We start from the raw sequence: 13,825 nt of genomic DNA on the forward strand, positions 1-13,825 counted from the left end.
TTAAATGTTGGCCCCAACCCTTTTCTACGCAATGGCAAAAAACATTGTCACAGGAAAGTTGCTTTGGTTGACCCCTGGGACTGTTTTTGCTATCCTATAGAACATAACATCCTCCTGGAGGCTCCTCAGATCCTTGCTGTGTCTTGTCCGATGCAGCTGCAATAAATTTTTTTCTCTTTAAATAGTAGATCTTCATGGGTCACTGACCACAGGAATTGTTGTGGGCAAACAAGCAAATCACTCAGTATAGGTATTAATGTTGATGGCTTTCAAAACTTGATTTTGGGCATTTAATTCTAATATGGGTAATGTTGCCATTGGGTAAAATATATTGACAAAATTATTTCTTTACAGCATTTTGGCAAAAGCTTATCTAAATTGGTTAAGGATAAACTAGGTTTTATTAAATTTTTATTTGCAATTTAAAAACATTTTATGCTTTTAGTGAAATTTAGATGAGATCAAGCATCCAAATTCTTACTTCTTCGACATAATAAATTTGTTTTGTACTTACATACCTTTTAAGATGGAAGATGTCTGCACTGCTGTCATGCTTTCTTCTTTTAAATTTGCCTGTGGCGCCATCACACCTTTTGTGATAGCGATCGGTCGTTTTCCTCGCCAGCTTTAGTTGTGAATGATTGTGGGCAAAAAATGTCAGACATTTTAATTGCGTAAGGAAAGGAAAAACGTTTCGTTTCATAACATTCCGATCGCACCTTTGGGTTTACACATTTTTCATCTCTTTTTACCCAAAACATATTACAACAATCGATAATTAGTTTTGGTACCTTGCAGCGTTTCAATCATTCAAATTTTTTGGGTATGTTTATTAGAGAACTTAAGCGGCATGTAACAAAAATAACAACGTCGAATGAAAGCGATAAGTTTACGCATTTTCAAAAGTAACACTTTTAGAGTTTTCAACCGTCACATTTTATCGCTATGTGTGACAGTCAGTCCTTGGTAACGACAATTTCTGGACGTAAAGTGGAACTCTAAAACGAGGCGGCGTAAGAGAGATAATCTCCATGCACCAGGAGAGAAGCGCATGGCGTTTAGCTTTGGAGAAATGTGGCTGATTACGGTCGCACAGAACCGAATTGACATCTCTCCATGAGAATATTGTACTGGCATGCGCCGAATGTTTCTCAACAGCTGTCGCACATGATACACCTGTGGTCGTTTAAAAGTAAAAAACGGTTAAACTTGAGGTCTCGTAAACAGCGTGACCTTCACAAAAAGCAACGACTGTTGGCAAGAACTGCGTAAAAAACGATATGAAACGAAGTACCACTGAACATTCACGGAGCACAAACCGTGGCAAGCTAGTCAAAAACCTCGGCACAAAAATGCAAACAAATAAAGGGTAACTGCAAACGGGAGCCAAACCGCGTTGACCGCTGCTGGCCACAGTCATTGGCGCACGATGATGCATTGCACATAACAACCTAGAGATGAACATAAAGACGGTTCTATATGATGAGGTACGTTTGCTGCTAACACTTTCGCACTTGTGTGTTGCTTGTGTGTGATTGAAGGTCCGTTGTGTCGCCCAAAAAGGTGTAAAGCGTTGCAGACAATAGTTCAATGGACATAAAAGCAAAGTAGAGAGGACATAAGAAAGAATAAAAAGTATCGTTAATTTTTTTTCTGCAAGGTGTCGCGTTAGCAATAGTTAATATTAGTTAGTAAACAATTACAATTTTCACGCATTAAACAGAAATACGTCTGCATTTTGGGTTTTCATACATTTAACGATGGAAGTATATCAGAGGAACGGTTGCGGCGTATATTTTCATCAGATGTTAAAGTTTCTCTTAGCGGCGTACAGCTTGCTGAACCACTATAATCACTTGGAGTCGGAAAATGCACAGATGACTTTTCTGTATTAGGAGTTGGAGAACCCGATGACTGTTGCGAATGGTATCCTTCCGACGGTTCGGTTTCGATCATACTGTTTCGGGTTGCACCTGATCTTCCCGCACTACTCCTTACAGTATATCCGCTGTTTGCATCTCTCACAAAGTTGGTGTGTTCGCATTGACTGGAAGCAGGGTTTGGTTTATCCAGAGTCCAGTCACCGTCAGGTGTTTGACATGCACAGTCAATTCGCTCTGAGTGGCGGTTGGCAGTTTCGTGCTGACTAGTTACGTTGGTTTGCGACGCAATCGACAATTCCAGTGCTGAATTATTTCTGGTGGGTTTTGTTTTGACACCAGCATGTAACTTGCGCTGTGAAGTGTGAGCATCAAGTGAAGATGGTAGCGGATACTGACTTATGTTGATTTTATCAAATCCAGGGTCGGAAATGGTGTGACGGTGGTTGCGTAGTGCTTTGTAAATCTTGGATCGATTGCTTGAGCCTCTTGAAGCACTGGAACTGGCTTGTACATCTTGCAGTAGGCCTTGCTCCAGGTACATATGCTGCCACTGAAACACGAATACCTATTTTATTCCGATGCAATAAGGCAGATAATAAACGACAACAGAGTAATATACGTTCGAATGTATAAATTTTTCAGTCAAGTTACCTTTAACATTTCTGCCTTGACTCCAAGCATTCGACTCTCGCGGTTATTAAATAAATCCGAAAAACCGGAGCTAGAAGCATCGGCTGCGTCCATTTCACTTATTCCCTCGTCGTTAGACGAAGTGGAACGAAGAGGCCGCTGCAATACAATTATTTTGTTGAGCACTGGGGCACTACGCGATTGAAAGACAGCTTAGGTATTAGTTTTTATACGACAATTTAAAAGAATACACCGTTTAGTATAGATACTGTTATGATTATGATTATTTTTATCGCAATATCACACAAATGGTTCTAAACTTTTGCTATCTGTGCACTGTGCAGCAATATGTATTAACTGATCCTTATAATTTGCCGAAAATTGACAAGGTGGAAGCTTCGATCCAATATGTTTTGTTGTTGATTTGTTAAACGCCATTATTTACTGGTACTCAGCCGGAAACATTTCTACCATATTTACCTGCAGCATCTGGCGTTTATGCCTATCCCTCAGTTCACTTTCCACCTCCTGTCTCTCCTCGACAATTCTTTGTAGCTCGCCGAGTCGCTCGGAGAGTTGTTCAGTGCAAATGTCTACTTCGGTTGACTGCAGGAACTTTTCCTATGCGAAAAACTTGTTAGCTTCTTTCAAGCATATAAACACAATTTTTCTAAAATGGGGCCTAAACGTGTCATAGTATTTTAGGACGTAAGTTGGTGAAAATGACATACGTACCAAGTTTAGGGAAAATATAAAAAGCTGATAATTGTAATGAGAAACACGACGAAATAATATACACCTTAAAACAGGTAATGGTGGCTTCTGCCTTTGATAAAGAAGATGCCAAGAGCTCAATTTCAACGTTTTGTTCAGAAAGTCGATCTCTGCATTCCTCCAATTCCTCTTGTAGCTGCCGCTCCTTTTCCGCAAATTTTCGGTCTACCAAATAAAGGTTGACATGCGTGAATCACTCAATCACCTTATTCATGGCTGCTTGCAATTTTATCTTGTGCGAAAGAGAAACACATACGACACGCTTATTGAAAGCAATTCGGAAAAAGTTCGTCTTGATATTCTAATCATAATTTTAGGAAAGTCCCATCAATCCCAGATAGGGTGCGTCATTTCGTCTAGACAGTGTTTTTTTACTCGTAAGACACAGGGGAATTGTATGACAACGCGCAAAACTATGACCGATTCAACATTTTTCCCTTCCGGAAAAGAGTTTTGACTGTGAACACTTGGCGATGACGTGGCGTAGTGACGCACTTCGCTTCCGAAAAACCACAAAGGCACGCGAGGGACTAAACACGGCTACGCACAAAATAAGCAGTGCAAATTAAAAGGGCCGAACTCTGATACTATGTGAAGACGATCAAGGATTATCTCAAAGATAAGCGGATGTGTAATGCGGAACACAAGACTTTTAATCCCGTCTACAGGTTCGTCTCGAAATCGTGAAAGAATGTTACCAACGCCAGCGCCCGCCAAATCATGTCACGAAAATAACCGAGGAGAAAAAACATCGACACCTTGTTCGGGTAAAATTGCGCATCTCCAGGTCGTCACTAACACGCCGAAAATAATGGTGACATGCTCACGAAAAGCATGACACACCTGGAAATAGTGGGTTTTGTTCGTGCGCAATTTTTTAAAAGTTGCGTGGACCCCACAACGGATACTGGCTCTTTTTGTGTCCGCTATTACAGCCTATGCGAAGCAGAACAGGAAGACAAACTAAGTTGGCACTCCGACGTTTCGCGCACAAACATTTAAAGTGCGTTGTAATTGTACGCGCACACACAAGAGGTCGGATTGCTTAAACAAGGACCAACTTTAAGTTCCTTAAGTTATTAGTAGCTATGGAACGTAATTGCAGTGCACTAAATATCTTGAACAAGTACAGGTGTGTTCTCCGAAATTCGCCTCTCACGGACTTGGGTGATTGCAAAACAACCTCCTCAATACGCTGTAATTGTGCTTAACATCCAATCAAATTACAGTCTCCGGGTTTGTGATTTAATACAGAATATCTCTGATATCATAATGTTGCGTTTTGTGAAAGGTACGCCCATTTGTTACATTGACATACTTTGTGCGTTGATAAGTTGCGAGACGTCTTTTTCCTTTGCTTCTTCGTCTTTGGAAGAAATGCTGGTTGTTTTTAAATTGTCTGTCATAGCCACGACGCGATCTAAAAATAATAAAAGTTGTTTGAAAACTGTCATACACTTCGAAAAAACTTTGATGAATCATCAACACTACGGCCCACGGTAATGGACGTAGAAATATGTGCAAATTAAAAGTCAAATTCGCACTTGAGTCATATGATCCGGTCTGGGCAATACACAGAAAGGGGAAGGTATATCCCCATACTGCTTTGGCAGTTGCTAAAATAGCACAAAATCCAATCCGATTTAACATGATTACGAGTGTTTGGGCGTGAGATTTAAAGACAAAGAAAAACTGCACGCTCCCCGTCCGCGCTACACAAGCGAATTTAGTGAAACAGTGTCTCCCACTTGCTACGCACAAACAATTACACCCTTACCAGACCTGAAGAATAAGATTATTATAGTTAGTTGCCATCATTTAACAACTACCAGCGACAAGTAATTGATGTAGTTACACCTTAACATGCCACACGCGATATTAAATTACGATGGTACGTTCATTCTCAAGTATTGGGGAAAACGTCTAATAAGCCGAATTGACACGGATGTTCGCCAGTTTTAAAGCATTTAACGCACAATTAATAAATTTAACACTAACTTCAGTGAGTTCACAAAAATTCAAACATGCCTAGCTGAACACGAGTGCTCACTTTATCCTGAGCACTCAAAACAAGAATGCAAAAGGTGACGCTCACTGTTGAACCGGCAAACATTGCTTCGCATCAGATTTCTTCGCTATTTACAGTTAAGTAATTGCTACTGGCGCCTGAATGCATTGGCGAGAAAAACGTTTGGTTTGTTTCCACAAAGTGACCATTTTGTTTACGCGCGCAAACAAAAAATATTGTGCGTTAACTTTTAACACACAAACTTTCATGGCATTGTCCGTGTCATTAACATGTTCATCGACCGTAAAATGCTGTGTACATTAGACACATACTTTCCAAAGATTGCTTTTCCTGTTCCAGTTGCTTGACTCTGGCTGTAAGCTTGTTTCTCAATTCATTTTCCAAAGACTCCCGCTTGTTTGCTGAAAGGTGAAGTGCATGATGGTCTTCCGTAATTCTTTGCAACTCTGCTTGAATCTTGAAAAAAACAAATGATTTAACAAAATTTATTGACAACTCTTTGTGTGATCGCACTACATTGTAGCAAAAAATGTGGTTGTGCAACATACCGTCTCAAATTTCTTAAGTTTCATTTGGTAAGCTTGAAGTTGGTTGGACAAGTTTTCGTTCTCCCATACGAGACGGTCGGTCAGGTCGGCATTACTGTTTGGGCGACTACCACTGTTGCTGCTGCTGCTGCCACTTCCACTAGAGTTAGCTGGATAATTTCCTTTGGAGCTGCTATTTCGTTTTCGGCGCCTTGCAATCCTGCTAGCACCACTACTTGTGGTACTGGTGCCGCTGTTCATGCTGTCACTCTTACTTACACCAACGCCATTTGTGACCTGCACAAATCCGTCTTGTGGGTAGTTTGAAACAGGAGTGTTTTGCATGTTGTACGTGTTAGTGTTCGCTTGCATCGGACTACGGTGCGACACTTCGGGAAAATTGGGCATTTCTTGATAATTTGGAGTGCTAACAGCTGTAGCTGTTGAAGATGACGAGGAAGATGAAGCACCTTGCATAAGCACATTGCGACCGCTATTGGTCCTTGTAAGATGCTGTCCACAACCGTTTCCATTGCTTGCTTGCCGCTGATGAGGAAGGTTAGGCGTGGAATTCGCTGCTGTTTGGTAAAGCGGCTGGAAACCAGGAGTTCCAGTATATGGTGATTCCTTGTTTCCATTGTACAGAGGCGTACCACGCCGCGGTGTTCCAGGAAACATGTTTTGAACGGACGTAGGTGAGGTGACGGTTGGACTGTTAAGTGCACTCCCACTATAAAACACGTAATTCTGGTAAAAATAATGCATCCCCAAACCAGCACATGTTGGTTATTTTTGTGTCGAAAACAATCTGGAAATAATAGAATCTAAAACAATTATATCAATACTTTAAACCTACAAGCTGCCCTTCTTTTTGCTTGACTGCCCAAGTGCCAGAGAATTTGGACGCTGCGGCTGCCATGCATTGACGTCATCTTGTTGAGCAGAAACTTGTTCAAGGCCCATCATTCCAGCAGGGTAAGGTGGTGGCGGTCTGCGTTGTGGGGATTGATTGTTCATCATATGCGCGTGAGTTGGTGTAGTAGGCTGGCTTTGACCCATCATTCCCACAGGTTGGAAATAATGCCCGTGCACATTTGGAGCAGCAGAATTCCGTAGAAATGAGCTGCTCTGATTTGCCGTTGGCGTCTGTGGCATAATGCTCGATACTCCGTTTGTATTTACGTCGGAACAGGCCGAATCACTGCTCAGATTTGGACTAACCTGAAAACAAAGTTTAGTTAAAACTTAATATTCTATTTTTTTTTATAAAAGGAATAGCAATACGGTTCATAACTTGCCTTCTACACGTTACAAACCAAAAATATTAACATGTTTCCTGAACATTACATTCGCTTGGTTTAATTCACAGTAACAATTGACAGATCGCGCAACTGTAGGCAATACTAAACTGTTGAGACAGAAAATTAAAAGCTGTAGTCAACCGTCTACGCTTGCTCCGCAGTGATCCCGCGCCCGGCTAGAAGGCAATATCGCTTACGGCGTTGGCGAAACCACGCACGTCTCAACAACTGCTGCTTTGCGCCTTGTAAGGCGTGACAATAATCTCACTGTGAAAGCCCTAATCAGATAACCTTCAAGGAATGTACCACGGACTTAATGATGATGAGTTTGGCAATGTTAACTATCACATGGAGCGTGTCGTTGTTCAACAACACGTCTAATAACACATGCGTACACAGCTATCTGTAACAACACGACGTTCCCAAGCGAGCAGGCGTGCGTGTGTATCGGCCTTATGATTACATTTGTTCTTGGCTTTGTTGGATTACTAAAATATATATCGCTTACGCTTCTTCGATTGGGGATGCTGCCTTGTTTTTGAACTACAGGGAATACCATATGCGACTTCAGTGTAAATTTTACCATTTGTAATATTTCTGCAATTCATCTGTCTGACAATCGTAGAAAACTGACTGGGGAGAGGCCTGTGATCAAGACGAAGTCTACAATCAGTTTATTGCCTGACCACTCGCTGCGCAGCACAACAGCAGATGCCTGCAGATAACTAGATCCCCACTTAAGAAATTGCGCACGGAGGTCTGTTTGGAAAGTTGTATTTTCGCGCTTGATTTGCTTCTTCAGATGCTTTGAACATACCCATGCTGCTGTAAGTAATCTTGCAAATCATTCAGTCTGTGTGATTGGTTTGACACAATGTATCCTTTCTGACTATTTTAAAACTATTGACGCATAGTTTCAAAGCTTACAAAGCGTCTCTTTTCGTTGGCGCAACCTCGAAAACCAAGCTCTGTAATCTGTGGCGCCGTTGAACGGAGGGACTGACATCGTACGGTTGAGTTCATTTCACAAAGCCGCTCACTCAGGCGTGCCTGAAATGTACCACGCGATCTCACATTCTTGGTCAAACCCTACGGCACTTTGGCCCAATTCTTAGTTATCCGCCCACGTTTCCTCAAGTCCATATCAACTTAGCTAAGCACTTGTTGTCGGTGCTGGCAGTGCTACGTAAGTTTATATTTTGACATAAACGGGATACAAAACATCGCCCAGGAAAATGTTGGTGTTTACAAAAGAAACATTAAGTACGGCTGTCAAAATACGCGCCGATTTCCGAATAAATCATTTATTTTGGCTACATCTTGGCTAAAGGTAAGTTACGAAATAAATCCAAAAAAAATCTTGCAGTATAATACGTAAATCATACACACCAAACAATTCGAAGTATTTAAATAAGTTAGCTAACTAAATGTTCCACTTTCTTTTGTCACTGCCTTTTCCAGGACGTTACCTAAGCGCACAAAAATGTGGCGCGCCGTCGTTACGCTCAGTTCCCCGGGGCTGTTGTTCTAACTGATCAAGCAATCTTTAACCTGGAGTTTGGTTTATTTTCCTAAACTTGCCGGGCCTAAGTTCAAAGCTCAACAAATCTGCGAATTGTAGTTTGTATGTAACACAAAATAAAAATTCTCAACGTTATTAAGGTAAGATTGCAGTTTCAACATTTTACGGCCTTTCTTGTTACAATAAATATATTTCATAAATATGGTTTCAATTAACCCAAAACAGTTAATAAACATATTTAAAAAATATGGTTGCACCTGGCTGAAGGTTGGAGTTTGAACCATAAGGTTCGCCTCATCCGAAGAACGTGGGTTTTGTGCTTGAAAAGGGTTGGAATGAGCAGAATATCTTCGTTGTTCTTTTCGGGACGAATTTGTGTTGTTGGCCAGACTAGCAGGATGCTTTGTTTCAAGATTGGTGTTGAATGTTAAGTTCCCGGAGTTTAGTTGCTCGCCAGAAAGGCGCGAAAATCGTTGCTCCTCCAAAGACACGCGATGGTAATGTGGCAGTGATGGCTTGTCTTCTGGACTTTGATGCAGTGAAGAGGAACGTGCAACTGGTGAGTTTTTTCGGCCTCTGATCCCACGCAACTGTACTTTACGGGATTTGTCAGAGCTGCGCAAACTATCTGTGTACAAATACTCATCACCACCACTGCTTGATTTGGGATGGCCATTCAACCGCATGCGTCCTTTTGCTGTATCAGCTGTTTTTTTGCACTCTGGTGATCGCTTCGGCATAACAAGCTTTTGTTGCCTATTATCGTTTGAGGCACATGGTGATGGAGATTTGTGAAAACGAGGTGATAATATTTGTGGCACGTTTGTGTTGAAGTTGCAAGCAGGGGTCTCATTGTGCGAGGTGTGAGTAATTTCAATTTGTGCTTCTGCGTATGATGGAGGTGGAGGGCGGGATGGCTGTGAGGTGTTATGGGATATTATTATCTTGTTTTCCTCATCACCAACAGAACGCTGCACAGCAGGACGACAAAGCGCATCGAGACGGGCTGCTAAATCACTTTCATTTGTTTCAGGATCGTATGTGCATTGGTTGTCTGTCATACCAACAGTAACTGCTGGAGTTACTGGAGTGGTTGGACATAAAGCGTCAAGCACTCTGCTGCAGGTAGACGTGGTTACTTCATTATGTTTGTAGTTTTCTGCCAACAATCGTTGCAACACGGTTCCACCACTTCTGTTGCTTCCACTGTCCGACATTGTCAATATATCTTCTGTTTGCGTTTCAGCAAAACAAATTGCATTTTACGTTATGGATGCCAAACTTTACAAAGCATGTTTACAGCACAGTTACTTTCTTACTTTCTGAAAACAAAACAGGCCATTGGCGTCAATGAAATTGTGATCATGGAATGAGTTTGTGATTGTGGTAGGACCGCTAAAACACAAGAAATAGCTACAACCTAAATGTCAGCGTAAAAGCAATCACTTCATTGCACAGTAAACCTAGTAAAAAAATATTACGGAAATGAGAAAAAATGCTTTGGTGACAAACATTTTTGTGGCTTACAACCAATCCCAACAATGTAGGTCGATCTTCCGCAAGTCAGCTTTTAACAAAGCCAGCGCTCTCGCCAACTCGCGGTAAAGTGAGATATTCGCTCTTCTTCCATTATGTGGGTGTGCGTGCATGTGGCGCGTCATAGCGCGAGACTGCGCGTTCGACATTCCAACCTTTCTGTCATCGGTCAGCACGAAAGGTGATGTTGACTCAAAGAAGAAGGTGGGTCTTTATCTTCTTTGTTGCGCGACGAGCGAGGAGGTTCATCACATTCCTCTGATTCATCGCTCAACAAGTCGACGAACCTCGAGCTCGCAGACCATTGCGGTCATTTACAAAATATTTTTTGTTATACTAACACATTGTTGAATAATTATGTGGATAGGAGAATGAAAACCCACCTCCCGTTAGAAAGGTCTCGGTTGTGGGTAATGCTTCGACAGAATTTAAAAGGTAAATATTTGAAAAACTGCTGGCTTTGGTCAAACAAAACAAGATGTGATGATGTATTAACATATATCAATTGGCCCATCCAAAATCGAAATAATACGGAAAACTCGTTTGCTTTAGGGAAGATGCTTGACGCGAAGATCATTAGAAAACAAAAACTAATCAAAATTTTAACGTAAGCGATGCCAAGCAAGAAACACCAAGTATTTTCGTAAACGTATTATTTTTAAAATGTTATTCTACGGCGGCATATTGATTTTACAGCCATCTGTAACATTTCATGTTATTCAATGTTTGACATAAAGAAAATCACACATTATAAACTAATATTACAGCATACTAACTTGTAATTTGGGATATGTCTTGTGGGAGGAATGTTTCCATATTAATCAAAAGTTTTAAGTTTAAGAATATTTGGGTACAGGCCAAAACCACCATACATGAACCTCCAGACCCTTACCAACACAACTGCAATATACGACTATGTTTTTAACAACTGAAAATTTGCATCAGTTTTTACGTTGTGTCACCAACTATCACTTTATGCAGTCATTACTTTCAGCAAATACCTACTGCAAAAAGTTACTAGACTAAACTTTAATTGCAATTGATGTTGTTTAGCTGCCACAGTGACTTCACTATTTCTTGTAAAATTGTTGAGAAAAATAACTGTCGATGAATTGAACCTTGTCATTCGCTTTTTCCACCATCTGCTGAATCTGACCACACAAATGTTGCCTGCGGTTACAACATTGAACCTGGCTCATTATACACAGTCTGATTTTAGAAATAAACTACGATAGACTTGCCAAGCATATGATCTATTTAATAATTCGGTGACGGCGTCTTTTGCCTTTCACTGAGGGAACGAACACGCACACACACCGAGGATAGACATTCCTCAACCGCGCGCCAAACTTGTTTGTATAAAAAACCCGATCGGTCGCGGCGGGCAAATGCTTCGCATACCAGTCACGCATTGCCCGGAGCAAGCAATTATAATAGCCATGTAGCATCAATACTGCCGTCACTGCTCATCTCTTACGTGAAGAATGTGCAGTCAATAGAATCACAGAACAAAAGACACTTTAAAACAAAATCAATCGTGCCAGCTACTATTTTTGAATAAGGTTAACTTGAGAAAGGAATTCGCAATATTTTGTGGCTTTTAATGTGGTCATTTTATGCATTGATATAAATTTTAAATGCAACTCGTTTTATGAAAATTTAAACATTCTAAATGCATTAAAATCTTCCCAATATCAACTTAAAATATTAGAAAACGCCTAGGCTAGTTGGTGTCGAAGACACTTCAAATTTTCAGGCAAATAGATTTTGCCAATATAATGTCGCTAGGTAGCGTCCAAGGACACTGTGCTTCTAATAGTTGTTGTCCCAACGAGGTTTATTTTTTCGAAAAGTTTATTTTCTAGAAATAATATTTCGTTAGAAATACTTTTAATACATACGTTGCAACAAATGTAAGAAACAAATATTTGCTAGATACAATCACGGTTGAATGAACAACTAAATCACGTGATTAGTGCGCCCCGCGAACTACAGCGCGTTTAAAGGGTAAAGTTCTAAACAAGTAAATACTCTTTGTTTTAATTCCAACTCCACAGAAGAAAATTAGTTCATGCAATGCTTTAACATAATTTTGTCAACTAGTATTTGTAAACTTATTAAAAATATTAATTTTAGCATGTTTAACAAAAAAATATATTTACAATATGACTTACTCTTTGTTGGCAGCTAAGATTTCCCGCCATTCGGTTTTGAAAGAGGCGAGTAGTGGTGCTTGTTGCTGTTTTTGCTTCCAGGATTAGTAGTGTGTTTTGTATAAAAAAAAATTACAAGAAATTGGGACAATTAGGACCTGATTATGTAAATTGACTTTAGTATAATAATTTAATTTGTTCGAAAAAAGTTTGTTTAAAGGTGTTTAATTTTGCCGATAGCCTAATAGGCCATTATTTTTTTCTAGTGTACTCTTCAAAAAGACATATTTTTTATTTTTATTGCGATAGGCCTATATACTCTACATTGTGCAAGAAAATGCCATTACATTGAAGGCAGTTTGTTGTGTTTTAGCAGTAAATTAAGATGCAAGGATAAGAAAAAAGTTTAAGGTAAAATTTTTGCAACCCATCCCAAAACATTAGGTTTGCCAGTTGGGTGCTTTTTCTGCCTAATTGTATTGTTAATTCCTTAAATATGTGACAAAATGGCATTTTGTGTCATTTCAAACGCTACAAACTGACCATTTAATAAAATATGTCATCGAACTGTTATTGCGTTGATGATTGTGATAAATATCTTGCAGCATTACAGATGTTGATGTTCACAGTCTTATTTTTCCATTTTTATTTGTTTCTGGAAAGAGTAAAGTCAACTGCAAACATGAAGTCACCATGTGTGTTCGGAATTTATATTTGTAAACTTCTTTAAAATTTTTGTTTTTGCGGAATTTTGCACTTTTGGGCATGTTGAAAAGGAAAAAGTGCGAAAAATAATTTGGTATCGAGTTTATGCAGAGCTGAATTCTGGGGCAGATTGGAAACAAATGTCATTGCCAGGTGTAATACAATTCTTAAAAAATAGAACTTCTGACAAGAAATAACATAGCGTTAACATACAACTTGCACCATCAACATTCACTGAAAATAATCCTTCACACAATTTAAAAACTTTTTAATTTGGGTTCTAAGTCAGTAGAAAGTTTTTAATTTGTCCAGGTTTTTTGGGGGCTTCTTTCCCATATTTTTCCTTCGTTTATGGCCGGTGTCTTACAAAAACCTTATTTCTAAGGTTTGTCCCTATTTGTTGGCATCCTAATTATTAATAATTATTTTCAACATGTTTTTGCCTCAAACAATGGTAAATCCACCAGATTGGAAAGTTAGTTATTTGTGCGGGGGATTTTTTTTCTGGGATCGTAAATTGCGTGGACGATTGAAATGTTCCGTATGTTAATGCATTAGCTAAACTATATTGCTCGAATTATCAGTTAATTTTTCGACATTTTTTCCTATCTGGTAAATACATGCATAACTTTTTCATTTTTTGCGATGTCCAATCGAATATTACATAGCCAAATTGGCAGGTTTGTAATTTGTATGAAGGTTTTTGTTGGCGAGCATTGATTGTGCAGTCCAGTCAAAAAATTTTGTATATTAGTGTATTGTTAA

At 39.7% G+C, this 13,825-nt stretch overlaps 1 protein-coding gene across 1 annotated transcript; it reads right to left on the reverse strand.

Annotated features, from left to right (window-relative positions):
* Nucleotides 1-826: 826 nt before the first annotated feature.
* Nucleotides 827-9,984, reverse strand: LOC145902069 (uncharacterized). The gene is made up of 9 exons (XM_082989916.1): nt 8,924-9,984; nt 6,700-7,064; nt 5,865-6,573; nt 5,628-5,772; nt 4,606-4,707; nt 3,313-3,452; nt 2,994-3,134; nt 2,535-2,672; nt 827-2,433 (listed from the first exon to the last, which is right to left on the reverse strand). The coding sequence occupies exons 1-9, from the start codon at nt 9,881-9,883 to the stop codon at nt 1,747-1,749; spliced, it is 3,387 nt and encodes a 1,128-aa protein (XP_082846042.1). The 5' UTR covers nt 9,884-9,984; the 3' UTR covers nt 827-1,746.
* Between the last annotated feature and the right edge of the window lie 3,841 nt (nt 9,985-13,825).

The sequence above is a fragment of the Ascidia mentula genome, chromosome 5 (genome assembly GCF_947561715.1).
Source record: "Ascidia mentula chromosome 5, kaAscMent1.1, whole genome shotgun sequence".
Lineage (NCBI taxonomy): Eukaryota > Metazoa > Chordata > Ascidiacea > Phlebobranchia > Ascidiidae > Ascidia > Ascidia mentula.

Bases quoted from the DNA above. Each gene is read 5' to 3' on its own strand.
- LOC145902069 (XM_082989916.1), bottom strand. From the start codon at position 9,883: ATGTCGGACAGTGGAAGCAACAGAAGTGGTGGAACCGTGTTGCAACGA. The intron at 4,708-5,627 runs GTATGTGTCTAA...TATTATTTTTAG, and splicing joins GGAAAAGCAATCTTTGGAAA to ATCGCGTCGTGGCTATGACA. The intron at 2,673-2,993 runs GTAAATATGGTA...ATTGTATTGCAG, and splicing joins ATAAACGCCAGATGCTGCAG to CGGCCTCTTCGTTCCACTTC.